The following is a 24,761-nucleotide window of genomic DNA, read 5'->3' on the forward strand; positions in this document are numbered from 1 at the left end:
CTGCACAACCAGGAGGACGAGACCAAGCACTCCACCAGCCGCTCGGAAGGCCCCTCAGCCTCTATCGGCGGTTTTCATTCAAACCCTCGGCAGATGCCCAATAGAAAGCGCGAGCCCTGACCCGGAAGCACACGGCAGCTCGTGGGCGGGAGGTGCTGGCTGGCGGGAGTAGCGTGTGTATGGCCGGCTGGGGCTGCGGAGGTGTGTGTGAGGCCGCGCGGGAGGAGGGAGGAGAGGGGCTTGCTGTAGGAGGGGGAGGGAAAAGCGATGCTCAGACCTGCCTTGGGGGTGAGCGGGTCGTGGAGAGGAGATTGGGCCGTCTCCTGAGCACCTGTAGAATTGCGGGGCACGTGTTGTTAGCGAGCTATCCTGAGCCCTGAAGGGAAAAGCATAGGGGTGTGTGTGTGTGAGGGGGTGCTTAACGAGCACCTACGCGGCGCAGTTGTCCGTGTGGTGATTCCGTAAAGAGTGCAGCTAGCAGCATATTTTAGCAGGCTTTTTTTGTTGTTGTTTGTTTTGTTGTTTTTTGTTGTTTTTTATTTATTTATTTATTTAAAGTTAGCCTAAAGTTGGTTTTCACTGAGGCTGAGGGAGCTGGAGCTGTGCGACCTGGAGAATACGAGGCTCTGAGGGAGACCTGACAGTGGTCTCTCTCTATCTGGAGGGGGCTGTAGGAAAAGGGGATGGACTCATTAGCAGAGTCTGTTGTGACAGGGCAAGGGGAAATGGTTTCAGACTAAAAGAGAGGAGACCTAGGTTGGATGAAGTTTTTTACAGCACGAGCGGTGAGGCACTGGCGTAGATGCCCTATCCCTGAAGATGCTCCAGGTCAGGCTGGAAGGGCTCTGAGCACCCTGGTGTAGCTGTGGGTGTCCCTGTTCATTGCAGGAGAGTTCAACTAGATGGCCCTTTAATGCCCCTTCCAACTCATGCCATTCTATTATTTTATGTTGTTGGGAAGGCTTTAAGGAAGACTATTACAGGTTGGGTTAAAAGTTGTGTTTGGTCTTAGGAGCATCTCTCTGCAAGTTGTGACCTAATCTAGGTGTTCCTGCTCAAGCAGGGGGATTAGACTAGATTATCTTTAGAGATCATTTCCAATCCCTGACCTTCTGTGATTCTGTGGCTGAAGTATATAAATTAATGGGGTAGCATATCATGCTAATTAATAAACAAACATTGCAGATATAGGGAGCCACTTTGTCTCTGTGGTGTCCACAAACCATGGTAGCACCAAAGCAAAATGTTCTGGCTTGGATTCTGAGACCATCAGGTCATTAACATAGCAAAATACATCAAGAAATTTAAAGCTATTTTTCCATGTTGCATGCAGGAGAAAAAAAATATGTGTTTTTCCAAAAGGTATAAGTTAATATAAAATCTCTACTGGGATTAAGGGGAATGGTTCCAGAATCAGTTGTGTATCTAAGATGTTTTGGTGCCAGCACAGAAGCCTGATTGTCTTGAAAAGCACTTGAATGCAGTAAAGCACTAATTCTGAGATATACTTTAGCTCCAGATGAAAGCTAACTACTTTTGTTCAAATACAGAGGCATAGGGGCTCTGTAGATAGGTTGCAGATGAGTTGACTTCAGTCATGAAACTACACTTAAGTATTCTACAGGATAGTGTTTTCATTTGCAGTTTTTCAGCCTTAATTCTGCTTTTAATTAGATACCCACTGTCCTTTAAAAGTGGTACAACAGAGTAGAGAATATGAAGGTAACAATACATAATTTTTTTGTTGATACGTAATTGTATCAACATGATACAATGTTGATACATAATTTGGTTGAAAACTTAAGCATTCTGAATGGGACTTTTCTAGTATGTATAGTTAATCTTGGTTTTAGGTTGCCACCAATAGCACAAAATCTAGTTACTGATTAAGTGTCTAGGAGTGCTTTTAAATGTATGCTAGTCATTTAGGTTAATTGGTGTAATTAATTCCTTGATAGTTGTAATTACGTGCTAAATTTATAAGTAGTGAGCTTAATTTGACCTTTTGTGTCCATTAATGCAGCATTATAGGAAATTTCGATTTGCTGTGCCACAAATGCCTTTTTTCTTATGTGAATGTGTAATACATGTTCTTTAATACTTTCTGTATAGGAATGTAGACTTCATCCTGGAAAAGACATCACTTCTGTGATAGCTTGATACAGTTCCCTGAAAATGAAGCAAGATTCTCTTAGAAATGCTGCTTATACTGTGGACTGTGAAGATTATGTGCATGTGATAAAATTCAATCCATTTGATAGTGGAGATGCATGCTCTCTCATTGCATATGGTGGCAACAATTATGTGGTTGTTGGAACATGCAGATTTCAGGTTGGTTTGTGTTTGTTGGTTTTATTAATTTCTTTCTGAAACTCTGCCGGCATTTCTGCTGGTAAAGTCCAGAGCTGACTAAAATTGCTTTTTTTATTATTTTTTATTTTTTTTGCCAGGAAGCACTGTACTTGTTTACTAGATTAATTAATTACTATATTAATGAATCTGGGATATTTCCCAAGGCATACAAATTAGTATAAAATACTGTCCTGCTGGTATGCTTTCTAAATTGACTGCAATTAAAGCAGGAGTGCTCTTCTGAAAGACATCCTAGTTTTAGCAGTTGCCAACATTTGTAAGTGATACTATCTGGGATCTTAAGCAGTAACTTCATATTTGTAGCACAAATCTCTGATTTTTGTGCTCAGTATTGGACTCTGACTTGAGACTGCCATCACTATATGGATTTTTCATGTATTTCTAGTAAAATTCCTTATTGCAGCAGGTACATCAAACTTTGAAAGCCTTTCTGGTTCATGTAAATTAAAATTGTTTGAAGATGTTACTCTGGATTAGCTAACTGTTGTATTTCTATAGGAAGAGGATGCAGAAGTGGAGGGCATTCAGTATAAGACGCTAAGAACATTTCATCATGGAATCCGAGTTGATGCCATAGCATGGAGTCCGGAAACTAGACTTGATGCTTTACCTCCCCGGATAAAGTATGTAGAATAATTGACTACAGCAAATCTTTGTCACTTATCTGTTTTCTCTAACTCCTTAATATTGAACTAAGTTAAAAGTGTATAAGTGAAATCTTACTCTGAAGAAATTGCTAGCAAAGTCTCTGAACATCATTAGAACAGTAGATTCATTCTAACTTATCCTTGATATGTTCTGCTTCAGGAGCTCCTTTCCTGAGCAACTTGCCCTTCTGTCCCTTCAGTGGATCACTGGTAAATAGTACAATTTTTTCCTTATTCATCAACCTAATGGACCTAAAATGTAGTTTGTCCTTTTGTTGTATGTCTTTGAAGAAGGAATTTTAAGAATACCTTGTAAGAATGACATTATTATGATGGCCTACATTATAAAATTATATTTAGTATTCTCTATGGAACTGTGTTTAGGCATAAGTCAGATGCTGTTTGTGAGACTTGGCATGCCATAAGTCTAGAAAGATGGCTGATTAAATACACACTCAACAAGATCTAAGAAGTACTCAGTAGCTTGTAAGTCTTTTTGAAACTATGATGATGGTCTGGTGCTGCATGTTTTTACAGTCTTTTGTTTAAAATAAGTTGGAAACTGGTTAATAATTTAATGCTTAAATATTTAAAACAGTGGTAATAAGTTTTCTTTTTTTACCATCAGCCCCTTAATTGACATTGAAACTTAGCTTGGAGGAAATTATAAGAGAGATTTCAGGTAATTCACAGTTGATTCAGACTTAGATTTGTAAATATTTTGCATTTCTTTGCAATAAGAAAATATTTTTTGTACTTGATATGCTGTTTTTTTTTTTTTTTTTTTACAGGTAAGTTCCAATTAAAGTTCTCCGAATTTCCTTTTGCATGTTGTTTTACAGGTTTAAACTGGAGTGAAACCTTTGCTTGTTCGAAGTCAACTATTGGGCTGTTGATTGACCTAAGGGCTTTTTTTTTTTTTTTTTTTTTTGTCTGTTGGGTGTAGGTTTTGTACAGCGGCTTCTGATAGGAAGTTAAGACTATTTACTTCAGACCTGCAGGACAAGAATGAATATAAGGTAAGGGCAACTCAGTTCATTTAAAATATTTCTTTATTCTCTAGTGGAGTCTAAGCTTTAATTATCCTTCTGCCTCACTTCGTTTAATGTCCTCTGTGAAGTAGAGCACTACACTGTGGCAGATGCATCATCTTTAAGGGGCCTATGTTTAGTCCAAAATATATTTGTGATCAGAATATTGTACAGGTGAATTTCAAGTACTGTGTTTTCTAAAAAGGTTCCTTTACATACAGACCTGTAAAGTATTACAATGTTTTGGTTGTTGGACTCCTCTATTACAGAAAGTGACTTTACTGATCTCTCTCTTTTATTGTGAACTGGAAAGTTGTAATGATACCATTTAATACACTAGAAAACTTTAAGAATACTGAATTAAGTACATAACTGCAGACACCTCGCAAAACATGCGTGTGGACAATCATTTACTTTAACTAAAATAAATGTCTACTTCAGATATATTTTCACTTCATGTTCTTAAATCAGTTAGTAAGAGATGTCAGATCTAGATACTGAGATTTCTCTTATTCGTATAGACACGGATGACTGAGTGACTCCTATATCACTTGTATGTCTACTTCAAAGTTCTGCACTTGAAACATGAGTGAAGAATTTCACCTTAACATCGACCCTAAATCTTCCCTCTTTTAGTGTAAAGCCATTGTCCCTTGTCCTATCGCTCTCAGAGTGTGTAAAGAGTCATTTTGCGTCTTGTTTATAAATTCCCTTTAAATACTGGAAGGCTGCAATGGGAACTCCCTGAAACCTAAACTTCTTCACGCTGAACAAACCCAACTCCTGCAGCCTTTCTTGGGAGGAACAGTGCTCCAGCTCTCTTATCATCTTTGTGGCCCTTCTCTGGACCCTCTCCAACAGCTCCATGTCTCTCACATGCTGGGGATGCCACATGGGGCTTCATGAGGACAGAGAAAAGGTAGACGACCACCTCACTTGCCCTGTTGGCCACCCCTCTTCTGATGCAACTGAGGATACAGTTCTGGCCTTTCAGGCTGCAAATGCACACTGCTGGCTCATGTCCAGCTTTTCATTCACCGGAACCTCTGAATCCTTCTCTGCAGAGCTCTGAATGTTGAATATCATTCAGCTTGGTCGTTGTGTATTATCTGGTCTTTAGCAAAAGGATCTTCTAGACCAGACTTCATGACTCTACTAGCTTTCAGCTTGCAACAGTCTAACCCAAGCCAACACTAGGAATTCTTAGTGGGATATGCTGTTTTGCTGAGTAGGAACACATTGCTTCCAGAGAAATAATCAGTAATCTTCACATAAACACGCACTTGGTAATTCATTAGCTTAAGCTTCTAAACTACAAGTTCAAAGAAGCAAGTTTATTCTAAAGAAGAATTCTATTAAGCTATTCATTACTGATTAGAATGAGATTATAAACAGCACACTTCTAAAATAATTATTTTGAATATGCTTGACACAATTGTTTTCTAGCTTACTGTCAATGTTAAGACCAGAGAAGCAAAGAGTACGACTCAGTAGCACAGTCTGATGAATACTGGGTGGTTTTTTTCAGAATAGAATTTCTGTGATGGGTTACAGTTTTCCTAATTCTGACAAGACTTTTTTTCTGGTGGCTGACCAACACAAATGAAACTTTAAAACATGCTCTTCTGATTTAGGGGAATTTGTTACACAGTAGCTTTGACTAGGTGCCTACAAATAAATCAAAATGCCACGCTTACATTTCTATTAAAGCAACAATTATTTGTTATACAAAAAGATTATTTCAGAAGCTCTCATCTTTAGGACTTCTTTGTAATACAGACAGCACAACTTACAAGTTTTTACTGCAAAAAAATGTCCATTCCCTCGCACATCAGAATATTTTTTAGGGCATAGTGAGTGTCAAGAACACAGAGAATGTGTTAATACAATGGGAGTTTGGTATGAAAATATAATATAAAGACCAAAAGACCCCACCTATAAATTCTAGAATTATAGGGCTTATTTTTACCCAAAAGAAAACAGTCATAGTAATTTAACTGAACTCCAGTTGATAAAAATAAGCTACTCCAGTGTCCAATACAGACAGAGGGATCATAAAGTTTGATATATTTTATTATTATTATTATTATTATTATTGTTTTGACACAACATAATACTTGAGACCTTTTGGGGCTTATGCAATACAAATAAATTCTGTTGACTAGAATTTAGCAATAAAGCTATTAGTTCTGTTTATGACAGTTTCATCACTTGAACTTAGTACTTCCTCAGTGAAGCTTTTAGTCTAAGGCTGAAGAAGTAAAAATCTGTGCTGTTACTGAATCAGGCTTGATCTAATGTTTAAAGAAATTAGCAAACAACTAAAAATGTAGGTCCTTACCTAAACAGTTAGGATCTCCTTAATGAAAAAATCATTGTAGTGTGTTTGTATTGGTAAAAATGAGAGTATGTCCTGTTGTTTTTTTTTTTTTTATTATTATTATTATTTGATTGATTAAAAACTGGGGAAAATACTTTCTCTGGATAATCATATTTATTTGTTTAACCTGGATGACCACTGAACTGTATACTTCACTTTAAGAAGTAACCTCTAAATCCCTATGTACAGTACTCTCAATTTTCAGATGTTCACAAATATACTGTGAGCTGTGCTGAGTTAATTCTAAATAGTTTGATTCAATTATTTCTTAGTGTTAGTCAATCGAAACTTCAGGAAAGCTGTTTCATAAGCCTGAGGTTGTGTGCTATGTGAGTACATGCAAGACTTCGAGCTATTGTACGAAGCACACTTTGCACAAGAGATTTTCAAGACAGGTACAGAATGTGCACGAAAGCTGAAGAAATTATATGGTTGCAGTCAAAATGTAATCTCTGAACAATTTTTCTTCTATAGTAAACAATTAGTATGTGTTGCTTCTGGAGGGATAGATAGGGTAATCTTACTCTTTTTGCCCAGTGGAAAAACTGTCTTGATGTAATTATCAACAAAGAACTTCAGGCATACTGAATTTTCCATTACTTTGTCAACACTACTAATCCAAAATTTATGGGTTGGGTCAGTCCCAGAACAACAAACAAAAGGTAAAATACGACTGATGGATCTTTGTGAAATCTTTTCTTGTTCTGAGGTTTTCGTTTGGAAATGAATTGTGGCTTCCTTCTGCTTCAAATTTTGTTTAATAAAAAGCATATTTCATCAGAACTGTGGATGTAAAACGAGGTAGGAGTATTTGAATTTGGAATGCTGAAATTTTTAGAAGACTTGCATATCTGTCTAAATAGTTTAGCATCATCTAAGGATGTATTCTTATAAAATCCACAAGGTTTTATAAAATTTATGACCTATTGGGGGGGAAAAAAAAAAGCTGACTGCTGAAAATGGATGAGGCATTCATAACTTTTTAGAGGGGGAGCTTAGTTATTGTGCATGCTTTACAGATGTGTTAATTTTCTTTTTTTATTTATCAGTTGTGTAGCTCATTCTGAACAACAAACACGTACAAGAGACTGTATATTTTCCCTTTAGAAAACTGCAGAGATGATTATTTTCATTTGACATTGTTTTTCTTTGGAACCTCTTCATATCATGCTATTACGTAGTGGGTAATATTTAAATTTAAAAAATTGTCTTTTTTTTTTATGATACTTTGCTGGGTAAAAAAAAAGCAGCCATGCCTAGTGATGTACTCATTGGGAGTGAAGAGGATGGGACAGGCTGACCTCAAATGTAAGCGAGACTATAATGAGAGAAAGCATATGTAAGTCCTCAGGCTGACCAAACTGATCTTTATTAGCTACAGGTTTTTTTTAGTGAGACCAGAGATGAATTATTCATACTGAGCAACAATGTGAATGAATTTGAATGTACTTCAAATTTTGACTAATCCCTAGGTGTGATGAGTCTTGCGTGCTTACTGCTTGCTGTATGTATGTTCTTTAATACAGGTTTTAAAGATACTGTAAAACTTAAAAGATTTCTGGTGTCTGTAGATAAGCACAAAATGATTAATAAAATGGAGAAGGAAAAGGCATCTTGGTATTATGGGAAAACACTGAAAAGCTGAAAACCCTTTGAAGTATATTTAAAAAAATTACCAACTTTTACTAGAAACTGACATTCTGCTTTTCACTCAGAAGTTACATTGCTACGTTGGTTTTCATTAAAGATAAACAATTCTTGGTACTTTGAAATAAATATGACGTGATTAAGAATTTCATCTGGGAACAATTACACAGCAATAGTTCCCTTTGAAATGACGTTGTTTTTGTTTTGCTACAACTGTAAATGTTTGGTTTTGTGTGACAGTTTACATTCACACCATGGATGCTCATATCCTATTATCTGAGAATGGCTGATCTATTAGTTTTACAGTAAGACTGCACTATGCCCAGTTTTCCTTATTCTTCAGCGCAAGAGTAGAAAGCAAAGAGTACCAGGCACTATGTCTGTTCCTCTCAAATGTTTAAAAGAAATTGTGATTAATTACTACAGTGTTGTGTGGCTTACTTATTTTTCATGTGTTCTTCATTTTTGGCTTTCTTAAAACCATAAGCATGCTTTATCCTCTGTTACATGTTCTTTTATTGAGACTTTTTCATGTTTTTATTCCTTTACCTTTGATCCTTTGATCCTTTTCCAGCTGCTCTTTCTGTGCTAATTGCTTGGAAATGGAATATGCTGAACAAATGATTGGTTTATTGCTCCCTCAGGATAAAGAAACTTCTTGTTACTTGCAGGAGTTCGTATTAGGAACTCTTATTCAGAGATGAGACTTATCTACAAGTAGAATTCTTCAAGATATATGTGTATGTTTACTTCTTGCTTACTTTCCTCTTTCTATCTGAGGTTATCTTCTGCCTTCAAAATTCAGTGGTTGAAGTAGGATAAAACAGTTCTGGTGCAGTTCACTTAACTCTGTCAAACGAGAGCATCAAGCTGACATTTGTAATTTCTTAACAATTAAGTAGTACAGATCTGTCCACCTACAGTGTGATTACGCACGAGTAAGAGCTTTTAAAGATCTCCAGTTCTTCTAATGAGTATTTTTGTTCCTTCCATGTACAGTGATATCTTTATTTTACACTCACACATTTTCCTGTTGGAATTGTGTGTCTGTTTAATGCATGGTTCATTGATTGAACAGTCAGCTGTAAAGTAAAAATGTATCTATTTTTTCTGTTTGACAGACATTTGATGGCCACTCCGATTATGTTAATGACCTGGTGTTTGCCCCAAAAGAAGGTCAAGAAGTTGCAAGTGTAAGTGATGATCACACCTGCAGGTATGTATTTTGTTCAAGACATCACTGAAATAGTAGCACTGGCTTTTTATGTGTGTATTTACATGCTTGCTTAATTTTTTTTTTTTATTTCATGCTTTTTACACTCATTTAATTTTTATTGAGCTTTTATTTTGAAGGGGAAAATTAGCCTTGTTAACTACATTATGGGGGTTTTTGTTTGATTTTTGTGTTTTGGTTTCTTTTTTACTTGTTTGTTTTCAAAGCAGTATTTTGAACTTAATAAATGAATGAGGAGAAAACTGTTCTGTCTTGGAATTATGGAGAAAATTATTTTGAGGGTTATTGAAAAACATCTAAAAGACAGTGCAGTCATTAATCACAGCCAGCATGAGGTTCACAAAGGGAAAAGTTTTGTTTAACTCATTTTCGTGACAAAGTTATCTACCTAACTTACCAGGGGAAGCTGATTGCCCTAATCATTTTGGATTCCTGCAAAGCTTTGGCAACTGCTTCTCAGAGTCTCTTTCTGGACAAAATGTCCAGTATGCAGCTACACAAAAATGTAATGCAGTCGATGAACAATTGGCTGAGGGATTAAAGGGTTAAGGTAAATGGCATTACATTTTGTGGGTTACAGTAAGTGGCCAGTTTTGCGTGGCTCCACTTTAGGACTTGTTCTATTTAATGTTATCATAAGTGATCTGAATGCAAGACTTAGTGTACATGATATTAGCAGTTATTACTAAATTGGAAGGAGCTGTTGACTCCCTTGGTAGAGAGGCGTTGCAGAGAAATGTTGGTGAATTGCAGGGCTGGGCAATCACCAACCATGGGCAGTTTAATAAGAGCAAGTGCTGAACTCAGTAGCTGGGATAGGGAAATCCTAGGTATAGGGATGAGAGGCTGAAGAGCAGCCCCATGAAGATGAATCTGGGTTTCTGATTGACAACAAGTTGAACACGAGCCAACAGTTTGTCCTGGCAGCCAAAAAGTCCAAGCGTATCCTGGGGTGCCCCAGGCCCAGCACTGCCAGCTAAGTGAGGGAAGGGCTTGCTCTGCACTGTGCAGCCTCACCTCGAGCACTGGATGAAGTTTTGGGCACCACAATATGAGGATGACATATAACTATTAGAGAGGGCTGTTTGGAGGAGCGCTTCATAGATGGGAAGAGATCTAGAGGGTAAGATAAATGAGGAGCAGCTGAGGTCTCTTGGATTGCTTAGGCTGGAGAATGAGAGGTGGAGGGGAGGCTTCATTGTGTCCTGCAGCTCCTCATAGGGAGCAGAGGGGCAGCACTGAGCCCTGCTCTCTGGTAACAGCGACAGGGCCTGAAGGAAAGGCATGGAGCTGTGTCAGGGGAGGGGTAGTCTTGAGAGCTGGAAGAAGGTTCTTCACCAGAAGATGATGGTCCCACAACAGGCTCCCAAGGGTGGTGGTCACAGCATCAAGCTGCCAGCGTTCAAGAAACATTTGGACATCACTCTCAGACGTACTGTTTAATTTTGAGGTTTTCCTGTGTGGAGCCAGGAGTTGGGCTTGATGATCTATGTGGGTGTCTTCCAATGTGTGTTATTCTGTGATTGTGTGCTGTCAATTTCACCTGTTGGGACAGGAATAAAAATGTCTGAACAGAAGATGTAAGGCATGCGTAGCTCAGCACTGAACCATGCAGACTCTTGTCCATCCATTCTGTCATCAGCTAAGTCAAATTTAAAACCAGTATACCCCTGTGAACTTGTCCACATACACAAACCTATTAGCCTTACTGGGTGTTGCAAATAAGTCACCTAAGGGCAGTGTCCTACTAGTACAGTGATACAAGCAGCTTGTAGTACAGTGATTATAGTTATTCCAAACCCATTGATTTCCAAATTGCAAATAATGAAAGACAAGGGAAAGCTGGTTAAATACTCTGAAAAATAAAGTTTTATAGTACAAGTTTTTCCTTGTTGAAACATTCCCTCATCCTGCATTTCTGGTGGTGCTTGTGAATCTGTAATGCTGCTACTCTGCAATTCAGCTCAGATTTCAAGAGAGTAGGTTGGCAGCTGTGCAGGCTTAACAAGTCATTGCAATAGTGAAAGGCTTAAGCATCATCATCTTTGACTTTTCTTGTTATAGCTGTGAGAAAACGGAAGTTGTCTCAATTAAGGAACTATTTTAGTTTTTCTCTGATTATGTGAAGTTATTGCCATATTGATATTGATTGCAATGGAAATAACCATTTAAGACTTAGGGGGGAAAAAAAGGCCATTTATTAGTTGAACTTAAAAAAAAAAAAAAAAAAAAAAAAAAAAAAAGTGTCTGAAGCTACCTGCTAAGAGAAAAGGTAATAGCTGCTAGGATTATTCTGTGTACAAGATTTGGTAAAGGGCAAATCATCAGCTGGTATAAATCATGGTCTATTAGCTTTAGTTGAGTTACTCTGTTCTCAAATTTAAAATCTAAAAGGCTTGTGAGTTTTAGATGCCCCTAGAGAATTCAGAAATAGTACTAAGACCAGTGAATGGATTTTTAGGAGCTCTTCTGTCCATATTTCTAAGAAAATCATTAGGAATGAATAGTAGCAATGTGTATGACTTTATATTCTTAGCTTGTTTTGATTTATTCTCTATTCTTCATTTCTTCAGTGAGTCTAAACTAGTGTTGGGTTTATTCAGCGAAGAGCTATTTGAAAATGTTTTGGCATGTTTTGTTTGTTTTATGATATGATCAGTGTTCCTGGTATGACAGAGAACTGTTTTAAAACCAATAGGCCAATTGATACTAAATATAAAAGGAAATAGACTGATTTAATTAACATATACTGTCAGGAGTTGAGCTTGGTAACCTTGACAGGCAGTTATGCAGTAAGCCATAAAGTCTATAGTTAAAAGCCATGGGAAGTATGTAAGATTTTTTTTTTTCTGGATACTTGAGTTCTTATTTTTTTCCATTCATGCATGTGGAGCATGAAGACATTTTTTTATTGAATTTAAAGGTTACACTTTCATAACTAATGGAAAATGCATTCCCTCAGACTTACCAAAATCATTCCTTACTTACTGTGTAATCTGCTTCAGCAGTAGTGTAAGAAGACAAATAGTTTTTCTGTCTGTGTTTAGTTTCTACCCTGAAATTTTTCTCAGGATACATCATCTGTTCATACCTTTGGAATGAAGTACTAGAACAATTAGCACAAGAACATGGAGTTTCAAGTATTTCAGTATTATTCTGTCAGAGTTCCACTTGAAATAATAAAGACTTGTGTCTTGAAATAATTAACACTACATTTCAGTATGGACATTATGGAGAGGGACTCATTTAGATTGTACCTTGTTTTAACTCAGCAGTAAGTTTAACAATTTGTAGCGGATATGAGTTTTCATCTGTTAAACCATCTTGCCATAAGCTACTACAAGCATGATGTCGTGTAGCTGGGTTTGATTTTTTTTTTTTTTTTTTTTTTTTTTTTTTCCTTCGTGTTGTTGGACAGCTTAAGTCAGATGCCTGTTGAAAAGAGGGTGTGGTATTACATTCAGGGTTTTTACCTTTACATTGCTATCACGTGATTCAGGGATTCTTGTTGCTTCTTTTATTTCATTTTGTTGGTCTTGTAACACAAGACCAGCTGCAAAATAGAACTGATTATGAAACAGTACTGAAAATACTGTTGCATACAAATAATTGCAGTAGCCATCTATGCTACCTGGTTGTGAATAGAAGTGCACTCAGACAAAAGAAGAGGGGTCTGTTTGTAAACTCAAGGTTAAAAAAAAAATTAAACATCTCATATTTCTCTACACTGGCAATCTCAAAACTAATACAGTGTTAGAAAATATTTCTTCTCTGACAGAAGACACCTTTGAAAGATTGATAAACCTCCACGATGTTGTGAGTACTCACAACTGTATTTATATTAGAGATCAAAATTCCCTTAGCTGCAGAAATTACACATGCAGATTTGCTTGAAAAATTAAGACCTCAAGTTCTGTATGTTATTTGTTACCTTCTTGATTGTGTCCCAAGGATGGCTGTATTCCAGTAAGTATGAAGCTGTGCCCAAGGGTGTAGTTAAGATATATTTTTGGCAAAATAGTGTAATTTCAAATTTTGCTTGTATTGAATGTAAACTAACATTGAAGAATTTGCAGGATAGTTTCCTCTTTCACTTTTTTAAGCATTTCATAATTGGTTTACCCTTCCATTAAAAATAGAAAAAAAATATTTTTGAAGTGTGACTGCAAAGTTTTAATTTGAATACCACCAGTAGAGAAAATATCTAAAATAACTATTGTTAAATTATTAATGTAGTATTAAGCAAAATTATAAGTCAAATTTGTAAGTCAAATGTTTTAACATCGAGCACACTTAAAGTAAAAATAAGTAAATATGTGTAAATAAATGTCTTATATTTGCATTTTTTTAATACATTTCTTTTGAAAGCCATGTGCCTGGTAATCTCATTATTTTCCTTTAAATCTTGTTGATTTCTTGGTGTCATAAGAGCTTGTTCAGGGAATAAGAAAAGAAATCTTTCACAGTAGCTTTAGGGAATTTAATGCCTTAGAATATGAAAGCATTATACACTGCTGTACACTGAACATCTGCTTTAAGTGTAGGAGCACCTACATTCCCCCATTGCTAGTAAGGACTGGGTGAGCAGAGCCCTCTGTTCACCATTTTAAGAAAAATATATCTGTAGGATCTCCAAATATTTTCACAGTTATCGTTCTGCAGGGATTCATACAGGCAAATCATTTTTTTTCTGATACTTAATAAAGCTCCTGTAAAATGTACATAGGATATGTTTGGGAAACGCAAAGAGCTTGACACCACTTAGCTGTTGGTTAGTAGTTCTTGATACTCTCTAATACTTCTTGAATTATTTCACATCAAATATCATCCTGTTAAAAATCACTAGTCTGATCTGTACCCTGACAATGAACACAAACATTAAGCTGCCAGGCCAGACTGCAGAGAGATAGGTCTTGAATCTAATTGGTAACTGCCTCATACTCCTTCCTCACTCAACAGAAAGATTTACTGTTGGTATCAGGACTTTAATAATGACAGCATGGCAATTTCTCATGGTCACTTTTCATGGAAAGGACCATAGCCCCATGCCTACTGGAGTTCAAAAACAGCGCTCTCAGAAATATGCTTCGAATTTTGGCTGGTCCTGTGTGGAGCCTGGAGTTGGACTCAGTGATCCATGTGGGTCCCTTCTAACGGAATGTTCTGTGATTGGAAAGTTAGACTTAGTTCCTATATAGACATACATGAGGGAAGGTTTGGTACCACTGAAAAGTAAATTAACTATAGAATCACAAAACTTGTGGTTCTTTATGTGTTGGGTTCTGGTGTTTTGTTTTTTGTTTGTTTGGTTTTTTTGACCTGTAATGTGTTTGTTTATGTGGTACTCTTATGTCTTAGATATATTGCATGGATAACTCACTGGACAGTAGTCAGGAAAGACAGTGATAACTCTTTGTTTTTTGTCGTGTGATTTTTTTTTTAATATGCTGTCAGTGCTTGTTGTACCTCTCTTATCTTGTTTCAGTCAGTTACCATCCTCAATTCTTTCACCAAATTGTTATTTGTATCTCCCTATTGTTAGTGAACTCAGTTATGGATTACAAAAAAATAAAGAGTATTCTATTCCATGTTATTCTGTCTTAATGTATTTGTTGTGGCAGAGTTCCCCAGTGTCCCCTCATATTATAAATGTCGTGCTGAAACGTTGATCTTTTTTGATGTATGCTGATCACATTTATCAAGCTAGTTATGGGGGAAGTTCTTTACTAGGAGAGTGGTTAGGCCCTGGAACGGGCTGCCCAGGGAGGTTGTGGATGCCCCGTCCTTGGACGTGTTTAAGGCCAGGTTGGACGGGGTCCTGGGCAACCTGATCTGAATATGTATGTTTGGTGGCCCTGCTAGGCAGGGGGGTTGGAACTACATGATCCTTGGGGTCCCTTCCAACCCGGGTGATTCTGTGATTCTGTGATTATGCATTATAATGGATGAAAATAAATGAACGTCTTGGATTATTTTTTATCGCTTCAGTCTTTTGCTTTGCATGCTTTTTGTATGTATCCCTGTATGTTCCCTATTTGAAGTCTTTCATGATTTGTTATACTTTACAGTCCTGACCCAACTATTAACCAACAATTTTGGTTGTACTTACCAATCACGATGCAAGTATTAACCAGTCTCCTACTATTGTATCCAGTCAGCATAAAAAAAGAAAAGAAATCACTTTCCAAATCAAATGTTTGGAATGTTATTTCAGTCTGATCTTAAGTATGGGTGAATAAGCCTTTAGTTACAAAGTCTTAAAAATATTCAGAGAAATTTTATGAAATGGTAGTAATTTCTTGTGTGACATGTTATGACTTATGTTAAGAATCACACAGTTTTAGAATGTAGTGTAGCATATGAATTGTTTTAAATATAAATCATTCAATTCGATTTGTTTGGCAGCTATTTTATGTTCTAGAAACTCAGTGGCAAAATCATAGTTGAATTTCCAGTAATGGTCAGCCCTCAGAAGCAGTTAGTTTTAGGTGGTCTACATTTACAACTCAGTAAATGTTGATCAGAACAGCTGATTTTTTTTTTTTTAGTTAAAAAAATACAACTGAAGTTTTATATTAATGCAGAGGTAGTGCTTAGTCTCTCTGCTTTTGCTTCAGGTAACTAAAGGTATTGCAGGAGTAATACTGGCACGTTTTAGTTTCTCTTAATCTGAGTATGCATATTAGTGAAGAACAGTTGGCCAAGATGGCTCTCACACTTCTCACAACACTGCAGGGCATAATCAGGATTCCATCCCACAGTTACCAATGGAAAAACTGATCAATGCTTGTATAATCAAGTAAATATTACAAGAAGCTAGAGAAACTTCAGATTGCAATGCTGAATTTGAATCTAAAAGATTCAAATATCTACTTCTTTAATAATTGATGCCTCCTTTGGACACTGAAAGAAAACAGTGAACCTGAGTCGGCTTTCTGATAAACTATTTACACATTTATTTCATAGATCAAAAATAATTGAAGGAAATGCCCTACTAGGACCTTGTATGCTGAGTAAGGAGGTGGTTAGGACAGTTCTGCTTAGAAGACTAGTGTTAAGCAACGCAGATGAATTTCCTCTTCTCCCAGTGCAACCATTTTTGTGGCATATTTGGCACTATTTACTAAGTTTTTCTGCTACCTAATTCTGCTACAGATTCACTTAATTGAGCAGTGCATTATTTCATTTATAGAAACTTTATCAGTAAGACAAAATGAATTACTTGAAGCTATCCGTTACACCTTTGTCTCACGAACTGCAAGTGGAAATTTTTTATGGTTCCTCTTGAGCCTTCTCTTCTTTCATGTCCTACCCAGAACTTTCTTTAAATCTTTGGTAACCACCACCATACAGAGCTGACAAGAAACTTGAGGCAAGGCCATCGTTGGCTGCATTCCCCATAGTGTTAGCCAATTTCTGCATTTCCATTTTCCTTTGCCAAGGTCTTCTCACTCCTGCTGCACAATGAGGAATGACTTAATTCTCTTTACTTTTTTTGTGTGATCTCTGGAAGTTGGACTGCTCAATCTCTTCCTCGTTCTGTAGGCTATTCGGTAGTGACAAGACTTGGCTCACACATGGAATATGTCTGCTGGAGATACAAAGAAACTTCAGCAAAGGATATCTGAGATAGCTGTTATAAAAAATAATTAAAACCTCTTGTTGGTCATTTTTTGGAGTAGGTCAGGAAGTAATCACTGAGTTCAAGGGTAGGTGATGCAGCTTTGAGGCAAGGAGTCACTGAATGATACTAGGTATTCTATGGTTTGTCCTTGTTCACTGAGATTGTAGGAAACCTTATGTTGAATGAAATTGGGTGGGTGTTTTTCGTTTTTAACTTCCATCTTCTAGGGATTTTTGAAATGCCTTAAAGTTACAGTATGTTTTTGCTCTTATACTATGATGACTTTTATTCACTTAAAACTTGGTTTTGCTCTCTAGTTAGAATTATTCTGTATTTGGAAATTAGAATACAGAATAAGGGTAATATTCAGTGCCACGAAGCAGGTTTTTAATGCTCTGATGAATACCTTCCTAACTTTCTTTAAAAAAAAAAAGTCTGTTTTGTGGTAAAATTGCCACACATATGCAGCTTGTCTGTTATCTGTATTAATTCATACTACATAAAATAGTGTCGTTTCAAAGTAGTTTGAATAGCTCCATGCTTTGAGATAACTACAGTTATCAGCTGTTTACCCATAGAATGTAAGTGATAAGAGAAATATACCAGTGCTCCAAGAATTGTCTTGAATGGCATGTGTAGCTATCAGTAATTTTGTATTAGTTTAAAATTGCATACGCTACAGAATATAATTTCTCAATTCTTAGTTGTTTAAAAATAAATTAATTTACTGAGCAGATGTGTAGGTAATTTTTGAGGCTTTCCTTTATTCCAGCTCTGGCCTTTATTTCAACTATGGTTATTCAGATTTTTCTTCTTTAAGATATTCTGGATTTTTTTTTTTTTAACTATTAAAAACAAACAAACAAACCCAATAAGTCTGTTCAGTAATACTCAATGGAGGGAGTAGGATCAATACAAGGATGATGTAATGCAGAGGTAAAATATACAAAAAATAAAAATATTTGATGGAGAGTAGACAGTAGTTTGTTTTAGTATAAAACAAGGTAATATTAGTAAGGTTTCATGGAGTTTGGATGTAAACCAAGAGGTTCAGTCTTTACAGATTGATTTATGTGATAGGAATGTGGAGAGAACTGGAGGGTTTTTATAGCATCTGTAGCTGATTTGGTTATTACCAAGCAACTGAAAACTCAGTTTGGCTAACATTTTGATCTTTGCACATTTGTGACTTGTGTTAGTCACTAGGAAATATTTCGAGGTGTTAATTAAATGTATTTGTAATTGTAATTTTCCATAACAACATGGATTTCATGCATTCAGTCAAGGATCTGTTTGGATGTGTACTGTCTGTTTCTTTCCAAAACTAAATGATATCTTTTTTTTTTTTTTATCAATAAATAAAGAAGGCAATATATGTGGGGCATTTATCTTTTTCTCCTTTCTTTCTCTAGTGTTTGTTACTAACAATCTCAACATTCAGACAAAAAGAAATAATAGTTTAGCATTTTATAAATAACAAAGTTACAGAGGTAGAAAGCATAAATTTCTGTCTTAGCACTTAATAACCTCAATCACTTCAGGGAAGGAAGCATGATGGCATTCTCCTTTGGCCAAAATGATTCACCATCTTCTGTTATATCATAATTTTCTCCCTGCACAGTAAATACACACACAAAGTGTTGATTTGACTTGGACAAATCTACAAGGCAAAATTTCTGGCAATAGAAGAAAGTATTGTATGTTTCTAAATTACCTAATCAAGTAGATATTTCATTTTTTTAAACAGTTGTCAGGTTTTTGTTTTGACTTTTTTTTTTTTAGTAAGGACACTGATCCTTCAAGATTAGAAACTGTATTTTCTACAGAGAAAACAAATATTTGATTTGTTGTGGTTTGGCATAAGAAAATAGCACCATTCATTAAACATACTTACTTTATTCCCATATATTTTGTCTAGACTTATGATGTATTATGTAAGTTTTTTTGTAATCTGGAAAATATAGTGCTCTGAGCACCCTGGTGAGATATAAACTGAAAAAGTCTGGAGGAAGTGAGCAAAAATCCTTTAGAATCAACAGTCATAGTACACAGCCACTCATCTTACTGTGAAGACTGAGCCGGACACTGTGCTTAAAAATTAGATGGTCTGTGTGTTAGTGAGGAAGGATAGATGTATGTATTTGCGTGTGAAAATGCATTTAATGGTGTACAGCCATGTGCTTGAAATTGATTTACACTACTTTATGCTGATTTAATAGGGAAAGAGGCAGTTAAGCAGTAGCTGTGAGTCTCTGTTTTGGTTTTGTTACATTTTATAAACCCAGTAGCTTCATGGCTCAGTGAACGCTCTTATGGAATGTATCCAAAGAAAATCCAATCGTCATCTAATCTAACTTTGGTGTTTCAACATACACTTCCCTGTCAATCCATATTACTGCTGTCTGTTTTTATTTTTCTTAATATATGTTTATGCCTGATACATACTGTAGATAATTCTGAAGAAAAAAACTAAACTGATATGCATGATTTATTTGTTGAAAGCTTGCCAAGACCCTTGGTAGGCTATTGTACGTCTGCCACAAATTCTTTAGCTTCATTTTTAGTTTCTTGTATTTCCATTATTCATTATTATCCTACCAGTAAAGAAGTGAAAATGCATGTACTATATAAGCAAAACACTTCAGTGCATCATCTTATCTTTTTCATGATAACGTGGGTGATTTGAGTTGCTTGGTACTTAACTCTAGATTGCTTGCATCAGCTAGACTAACAGTGATCTTCCCACTTTGTGGTGCTGTCTGTTAATTGTGCCATAGTACAAAGGCTGCAATATTGAATTGCGAATAAAGAGAGAAAATACATCTAGATTTCATGCCCAGACTACTAAGTTTGTCAAATTATTTGAATGTTGTCTTTTCATACAGAGTGTGCGTGTCCTGTTCATTTTCAGATACATTATCTTCAGCACTGGCAGCTTTTACTGACTTTTATGCACAATTATTAAGCATCTGCACATTTCATTCTACATTTCTATCGTTTCTTTTCTTCCTGAAGTGACTAAGCACAAACTGTTTTTCTTTTGGGTCTCTTCTTTTGTTAAATGTTTTGAAGCACAAATTTTAATGTATTAGCAGTCTAATACATAGTTCAATTCTTTACTTTTTTTTTTTTTCTTTAGGGTCTGGGATTTAGAAGGAAATGAGAAGGCCCATTTTGTTTTACGTTCTCCTGGAATGAGTGTTTGCTGGCATCCTGAAGAAGCTTTTAAGGTTGTGCTTTGCAGCTCTTCATCACTGCCACCTTTAAAATAGCAGGAGAAACTCTAAACAATGAATTTTGATGCTATGCTAAGGCTTAAGTTTGGGGAGTCTGTGCACAGTATAATTGGATATTGGTAGAATCCACTAAGGTGAAGTCAGTGTAAATAACTGTCATGCTTAATTCTTCTCTTTTACTCTGAGTCCCTCGTTCTTCCCATCAGAAATGCTCTTTCTTGATTGCATACATCAGTTATTGTTGATTACTATTCTGCTGTTTACATGTTAACGTACAGTTATCAGAGAAAAGTTTCCATTAATCATGGTAACAAGACTCACCAATAACAGACTTCAGTAAAGCAAGCCAAATATCTGTTTGAAATTACCAAGAGATTTGTGTTTGTTTTTTTTTTTTTCTTGCTTGGAATACATGAAACATGCTGAAAAATCAAATAAAAAATTATGATTTTGTACTTACCCATTTATTGTACCAGATAAGGATTGGTCTGTTGATATATACCAAATTGTTCAGCTTTGTTAATGTTCTAGTCCTTTCAATTTAGGATTTATTATTTCTTTTGTGTTAATAATTGCCTCAAGGAGCTACACACGGTTTTTCAGATTACCACAAAAATGCACACTTCTATCAAAAAAAGCAGTCAAATCAGGTGTCAAATTAGTTAAATAACAGCAGGGAACAAGGTTGGGCTCTTCTCACTGGTGACAGAATGAGAGGAAATGGCCTCAAGTTGCGCAAGGGTAAGTTTAGGTTGGATATCAGGAAAAACTTCTTTACAGAAAGGGTTGTTAAGTGCTGGAATAGGCTCCCCAGGGAGGTGGTTGAGTCACAATTCCTGGATGTGTTGAAAAACCATTTGGATGTGGTGCTCGGGGACGTGATTTAGCAGAGGGTTGTTAGGGTAGTATGGTTAGGTTGTGGTTGGACTCAATGATCTTCAAGATCTTTTCCAACCTGAGCAATTCTATCATTCTGTGATTCTATGATCTGAATTCTCCTTATGCTTCTCACCAATATATGGTCCTTCCTAAGAAAACTAGGAGAACTGTTGATTCAAGTAGCATCAAAATTGAATGTCTGCTGTTGTTTGCTACTAGCCAGTGTTGGTATACAAAATCAGTAAGTGTGAATGCAGATATTACAGTTACACTGATCAATATCATTGTTTCCTGAACAGCTCTGTTAGTCAGTTCCTTGTACTCAAAACAGTGACTTGCTGAGAACTCTTTGGTGCTGCTAAGCACCAAAACATACATGCATATACATATGTGTGTATATGTATATATAGATGAAGTCATGTAATCACTATGAACAGTGTGATTGGAGTACAATTAAAAGTGCATAAGTCCAAATATTGATGTATCCTTGAAAAGATTGTAGGTTTGCTTTGGAGTAGAAAAGCTTTAAAAGATTCTCTACATGCTAAGTTTACAAGGTTTTATTGTTTCCTCTTCCAGCTGATGGTAGCAGAGAAAAGTGGAACAATACGATTCTACGATCTAATTACACACCAGGCCATTCTCTCCCTAGAGTGTGAACAAACACCGCTGATGTCAGCAGACTGGTGTTTAAAGAATACTCTCAGAATTGGAGCAGTTGCTGGATGTGATTGGCTAATCTGGGATATCAGTCATTCCAGGTATGTTTTATGTGTAGGAGAGTATTTGCTCCTTAAACAGCACATGAAGTCATGTGGCTACTTTGCTAATATAGCATTTAATTGCAGTATGTATTGCATCACCTATTCAATTAATAGTAAAAATTCATCAGAGATTATAAAATAAGTACAGGTCATTTCCTGCCTTACTTTTTCATGACTACTTCTATCTGTTAAAATAACAAGATGTTTCTTTTTGTCCATTTGAGAGAGAGCATCTCTCCTGTTTGTGAAGCTTGTTTATTATTGTGTCATTCCAAGTCATAAATATGTAACTTTTGAAACATGATAAAGTCACTAATTTAATCGATTTTCCTACTCCAAATTGAGATGTAGGCTGCAGGGAAGCTCATGTTTTCTGTAAGCTTCTTCAGAAAGAGTAGACAATATTTCCCATTCGGTGTTTAAAATAATTGTTTTGATACTTACAGTATGATCTGTAGTTTGCAGAAAGGTTTTTTACGTGTAATGTCTGTTTTAGTTATCCACAGGATAAGAGACCCGTCCACGTTGATCGAGCCAGATTCTTCAGGTATAAGTGTTGCCTCTATTGTGTGATTTTCTTTCTAATATAAATCTATGTATAATCAAGTGGTTATGAGTTAGGGAACAGTTGTCTCCTAAATCATTTTTTAGGGGGACCTGGTCTATAAGCTTTGTGAAATTTGTGAACAACCATGATTTTTTCTCTGTTACACAATAACATGCACACAGGGGTTTTGATAGTAAATAATTTACAAGCCGTTTCCCTGAATTTCCTTGGTGTCAGTGGAATAAGTGATGGCTTCACACAATTAATCGGAAGTGAGATATCTCCAGTTTATGTGTGCTTCTGATAGTCTGATAGGGATATTTGAAAGGTAATTCATTTTATTCATAGGTGGTCCAGAGTGAATGAAAATCTGTTTGCAACCATTGGATATCCAGGAAAGGCGACTACTCAACTGCTTGTTCATCACTTAGGACATCCGCAGGTAAACTTTTGAATTCAGCTTTTGGATGGGATTGCATCTATCCCTTTCAAATCAGACTAGTAAGTAGCTAAAAGCTAGAACTGAAAAATAGCCAAAGCCATCCAGAAATGCTGCTTTGCCTATTTGTTTTATTTATTATTTCATCCATGCTATAGAAAAATCTCACACAATACTTAGCCTGTTACTTAAAAGGCTGCTTGATCTACCCATTTGCTATGTCTCATTTATGTAAAAAGGAAGAAAAAAGCTATGGTTTAATGGCTTGTGGTAGCAAGGGTAATGGGAGGCCAGTTGGAATAGATGATCTTGTAGGTCCTTTCCAACCTTGTGATTCTATGATTCTATGAAAAAAAAAACCCCACATTTAGCCCGTTATTTAATGATTTTTTCAGTATTTTTATTTCTAAAGATACAAAAATCAGATCGTTGTGTATTTTCAGCTTTGAATTAACTATGTTATTAACAAGAATATATCAGGACAGTGCATGTCAAGTACAAGGAGTACTTTTGGTTTTGCTCAAGTTAGTATACATTTGCAGAGTAAAAGATATCTCCAAACATAAATAGTTAGTTGTGATTACACTTAAATAGAAGGACGTAATTTCATTTAAAAGATTTCATCATGAAAGATGTTGCTGCATCTTACTCAAATACAGTAAGCCACTGCTGGAACACGTGAAAAAATAATCAGTTTTTTCAGTTTCATTTTTGATGTATTTTAACTGTTTTTTTTTTTGTTTTTTTTTTTTAAGGAATATTACATAAGTGAGAATTTGTTCATGCAACTTGGTATCTGTGGTGTACGTGGTAAGCTGTACTGATACTTCTCTCTTTTTTTTTTTCTCTCTCTTTAAGCCCATTCTTACTGGTACTGCAGCTGTAGGATCTGGATTGACATGGCACAGAACCCTTCCATTATGTGCAGTTGGAGGAGACCATAAGATTTTCTTTTGGGTAACAGAAATGTAAAAATTGCCATATGCTTTCAGTATTGAACTTCGCAGTATGACATATTTTTCATAGCAAAGGGATTGGTATTTATTCATTTGCAGGACATAAGAAAAAGCAAAATAAGAACCTTTTGTGTTTCATTTTCAGCTTGCAAATGCAATAACTATGATAAAATCAGATACCATAAATCTGACCCTGTCTAACTTCCCTTAAAATATATACATTTTTCAGCGTGGTGTTTGGTGTGGCATTTGTTTTTTTAATGGTAACTTTGATTTGTTTATTTGAAGAGATTGTGTATCTAGCAATCTCAGTTGTCTCTCAGTTAACACAGCACAAGTACTTTGAGATTCTCACAGAGTGCCTACAGCATGAACACCTGTTTCTGTCTTAACTTTCCTGATTGATTCACTGCTATCTTTTAAGAAAGAAATACAGTAACGTACTGTCATAAAATATTGTCTGTGAATGTGTTTGCTGATTACAGAAGTTACCACACTGAAGAAGCTGATGGGGTAATCACAGTAATTTTAATACCTATAGATAAAAAATCAAATTGAACTCTACAAAAAATGTGTTTATAGATTTATTTGGGTTGCCAGCAAACTAAGAGCCATTTACTATCTATTCCAAAATACTCTAATTACTGATTTATATTAATCAGTGTAAAATGTATTTTAGAAAAAAAATATTCAGTAATTAAATTGATACTGTTATAATTTGTAAGGTCTTTTTAACATTTTAGGGTTGTCACATGTACTCTAAATTGAATTTGTTTGCCATCTTCTAAACAAGGTAGATGTGTTATTGCCGTCTTCTTCTGTGTGCTACAAAACAAGCAAAAGCCAATAATTAACATACATCAAGAACTTCATTTGTGTAGTTGGTAATACCTCTGTCTCCACACACTGTTATATAATTGGACAATTCCAAATGATCTGAAAGACCTCTTTTTAATTTTATTTTTTTTTTAATCCTTGCTAGCGAAACAAAACCTGCAATTCTG

The 24,761-nt window shown here is 35.9% G+C and overlaps 2 protein-coding genes across 10 annotated transcripts in view; one reads left to right on the forward strand and one right to left on the reverse strand.

Moving 5' to 3' along the window:
• Positions 1-105, reverse strand: part of LOC125700143 (PARP1 binding protein) — a 46,866-nt gene extending 46,761 nt beyond the window's left edge. For 4 of the 9 annotated variants that reach the window (XM_048960559.1, XM_048960552.1, XM_048960537.1 and 1 more), the window contains exon 1: positions 1-103. The gene's annotated coding sequence lies outside the window, so the exon portion shown is untranslated. The other 5 variants (XM_048960509.1, XM_048960544.1, XM_048960529.1 and 2 more) reach the window with 2 other exon arrangements.
• On the forward strand, positions 106-24,629 carry NUP37 (nucleoporin 37). Its single transcript, XM_048960685.1, has 10 exons — positions 106-201; positions 2,113-2,331; positions 2,872-2,996; positions 3,967-4,039; positions 9,200-9,294; positions 20,076-20,166; positions 21,631-21,812; positions 22,312-22,362; positions 22,711-22,804; positions 23,660-24,629. Exons 2-10 carry the CDS (start codon positions 2,176-2,178, stop codon positions 23,771-23,773), a joined length of 981 nt encoding a protein of 326 aa, XP_048816642.1. The 5' UTR covers positions 106-201; positions 2,113-2,175; the 3' UTR covers positions 23,774-24,629.
• The last annotated feature ends 132 nt before the right edge of the window (positions 24,630-24,761 follow it).

This window comes from Lagopus muta, chromosome 1 (assembly GCF_023343835.1).
Source record: "Lagopus muta isolate bLagMut1 chromosome 1, bLagMut1 primary, whole genome shotgun sequence".
Classification (NCBI taxonomy): Eukaryota; Metazoa; Chordata; class Aves; order Galliformes; family Phasianidae; genus Lagopus; species Lagopus muta.